General features: G+C 41.4%; 1 protein-coding gene across 4 annotated transcripts in view; it reads left to right on the forward strand.

Annotated features, from left to right (window-relative positions):
* The first annotated feature begins 2,750 nt into the window (after positions 1 to 2,750).
* The window catches only part of LOC124144809, a 6,740-nt gene continuing 6,415 nt past the window's right edge, over positions 2,751 to 3,075 (forward strand). The window contains exon 1 of one of the 4 annotated variants that reach the window (XM_046514385.2): positions 2,751 to 2,989. In XM_046514385.2, coding sequence (XP_046370341.2) covers positions 2,958 to 2,989 — 32 coding nt within the window. In that variant the 5' untranslated portion in view covers positions 2,751 to 2,957. The other 3 variants (XM_046514387.2, XM_046514389.2, XM_046514388.2) reach the window with 3 other exon arrangements.

Genomic DNA, 3,075 nt, shown 5'->3' on the forward strand with positions numbered 1-3,075 from the left:
AGTGTGTATGTAACCAGTATGTGTATGTAACCAGTATGTCTGTATGTAACCACTATTTCTGTATGTAACCAGTATGTGTGTATGTAACCAGTATGTCTATGTAACCAGTATGTCTGTATGAAAACAATATGTCTGTTTATAACCAGTATGTGTGTATGTAACCACTTTTTCTGTATGTAACCAGTATGTCTGTATGTAACCAGAATGTATGTATGTAACGTATGTCTGTATGTAACCAGTATGTCTGTTTATAACCAGTATGTCTGTATGTAACCAGTATGTCTGTATGTAACCAATATGTCTGTATGTAACAATATGTCTGTATGTAACCCGTATGTATGTATGTAACCCGTATGCATGTATGTAATATGTATGTATGTATGTATGTATGTAACCAGTATGTCTGTATGTAACCAATATGTCTGTATGTAACCAGTATGTCTGTATGTAACCAGTATGTATGTATGTATGTATGTATGTATGTATGTATGTATGTATGTATGTATGTGTCTATGTAACCAGTGTGTATGTATGTAACCGGTATGTGTGTAACCAGTATGTCTGTATGTAACAATATGTCCAACCAATATGTCACGTAGCTATTGTAACTGCGGCGTTAAACAAAACTCACTCCTCAATTCACACACCAGTACAACGGATGCCCCTATATCCCGTGACGAACTTGTGACGCGCGGTGACTACACTCAACTACACAAACAGGAGGCTTCACTCTCACGGTCGGCTTGTAGGATATAGTTTGTTAATGAAAGGTGTGTGATTATTGTAGGTTTCACAAAGCTCACATACACAGGTGGGTAATTTTAAATATCTGTGACGCCCGATATATGTCGCAGTTACGCTGCTTTTTGTAAACAAAGGGGCGTGTCTTCACTGTTAGCCCAATTAAGGTCACATGTCAAGGGTCATTTACTTCTCCCACACACACCTCACACTTGTAGGGACAACTATCTGTGTATATTCTATTTTGTTCTATATTGGACAGTATAGATCCCACGATTAACCGTGCAGGGAGTTGCCTCCCTTACCCTTGCCAGGATATGATGCTCGTGGTTACAAATATCAAATGTGCCCAAAGTCTTATACTATACTTGTGATCCCTGATTTCATCAATGGGGTAAAGGCTTCCCCCTCATTATGCTGACGCGCCATGATATACTATTATTCAAAGCTACGTTAACCGAACACAACTAATGATTTTTCAGATAAGTTCGATAGAATTTGGAGCAGGAGTATCAGATCTATGTTAATAAGCCAAAGAAGAGGATGGATTGTGGTTTTAACAGACCATTTTAAATCATCACTCAAGACCTGTACTAAGTCTTATTGCACAAATTACGATGTTGTGATGCAAAATGTCCCGTATTCAATGCTACATTTCCGACATATGCTGTGGATGTTACATCTGCTATAATTGCGACACGTGCTATGACTCCTGCATATGCTATAATTACGACATATGCTATGGATGTTACATATGGTATGATCGCGACATATGCTATAAATGATATGTAAAGGCTATAATTGCGACATATGCAATGAATGCTACATATGTTTGTTTGTTTGTTGTTTAACGCCACACTCGGCAACATTCCAGCTATATGACGGCGGTCTGTAAATAATCGAGTCTGGACCAGACAATCCAGTGATTAATATCACGAGCATCGATCCGCGCAATTGGGATCGATGACATGCATCAACCAAGTCAGCGAGCTATATATGTGCTATAATTTCGACATATGCTATGAATGCTATATAAGGCATATTTGCGACACGTGTGGTGGAAGCGATTAGTGCTATGAATGCTATAATATGTTATTTATACATTGTGGACGTAAGTTAGTTGAAGTCACCTCTTGACCAGGTGCGCCGGCTTTCACTCAGGTCTAGGATCCAGTTAGTAGATATTTCCTAGTCTATACTATGTCAACTGACAGGGAGTTTTCACGTACGGCTGATAACGTATTGGTGTACTTGCCCCAGGCTAGATGGATTAGCAGCGGGGTTCAAGCTCGGATAATGGAGTTAAGTGACGTGGTGACAACCATTTCCTCCGCCTTGGGTTAATAAAGTACCCTGTCTGCCTGACTGAATCTCACCATTACCCCAACCCAGAATCCTATTAGGGGTGGACAATGTACCCTGATCTGAAAAAGGGGGGTGGGGGGGGGGGGGGGGGGGGGGGGGGAGATGAGGTGTAAAACATCTGATAAATTGGTGTCACTTGCCCCGCCAATACACGTATGCACGCATGTGGTGAATCCGTGTAAGACTAGGTCACTTAAAGAGCCGACTTATATGAGATTCGATACGTCACGATGTGTGACCTGGCTGACAATGTGGCATCCTCTCGATGACATGTGTGTGTGTGTGTGCGTGCGTGCTTGCGTGCGTGCGCGCACGTGTACGTGTACGTACGCAGATGTACAAGTATATATTATATATACAGTTTCTCTAAGTACACTAAGCCATGTGTGTTGGCGAGTATACTGAACACACCAATAAAAGAAAAATACAAATAGTTTATTATAGTGTCATAACACGATACATGTAAAACAATAGATATAAAAAAAAATTGAAATCAGAGTCACCTAATAGATGCTGTCGGCGCCTCATCATGCCCTGTGTCACGTTACCTGGTGGGCGATTACACACGCCCACCATACAGCAGAAAGCATCCAATTCTCAACCCACTCAACCATGAAGCCTCACAATAACTACCCGAACCTGACTCACAATCTCAGCTATTTGAGAGATACATCTAGCCTGAACAGTAGCGTGAAGCTGATGGGTATACCGGGCCTAATTCAGCTCCCATAGTACTGGGTGTGTCCTGCTAGACGGTTGCATCTAGTTCTGACAAACGTCATTATTCTGAACTCCGAGAACTCATCTTCTTCTCCTTAAACAGCGGGTGACATTGACAAACATTGAATACCATGAACCACGGCCCGCTCATACGGCGATGGGGGTAGGTAAAAAACAAAATGTTTTCTTTAAGATCTAGGTTAAATGACGGCAAACGTTTTCTGTGGCTTCTGTGTAAAATGAACACCG

The sequence above is a fragment of the Haliotis rufescens genome, unplaced genomic scaffold (assembly GCF_023055435.1).
Source record: "Haliotis rufescens isolate VD_foot unplaced genomic scaffold, xgHalRufe1.0.p SCAF_8, whole genome shotgun sequence".
In the NCBI taxonomy this organism is placed as follows: domain Eukaryota; kingdom Metazoa; phylum Mollusca; class Gastropoda; order Lepetellida; family Haliotidae; genus Haliotis; species Haliotis rufescens.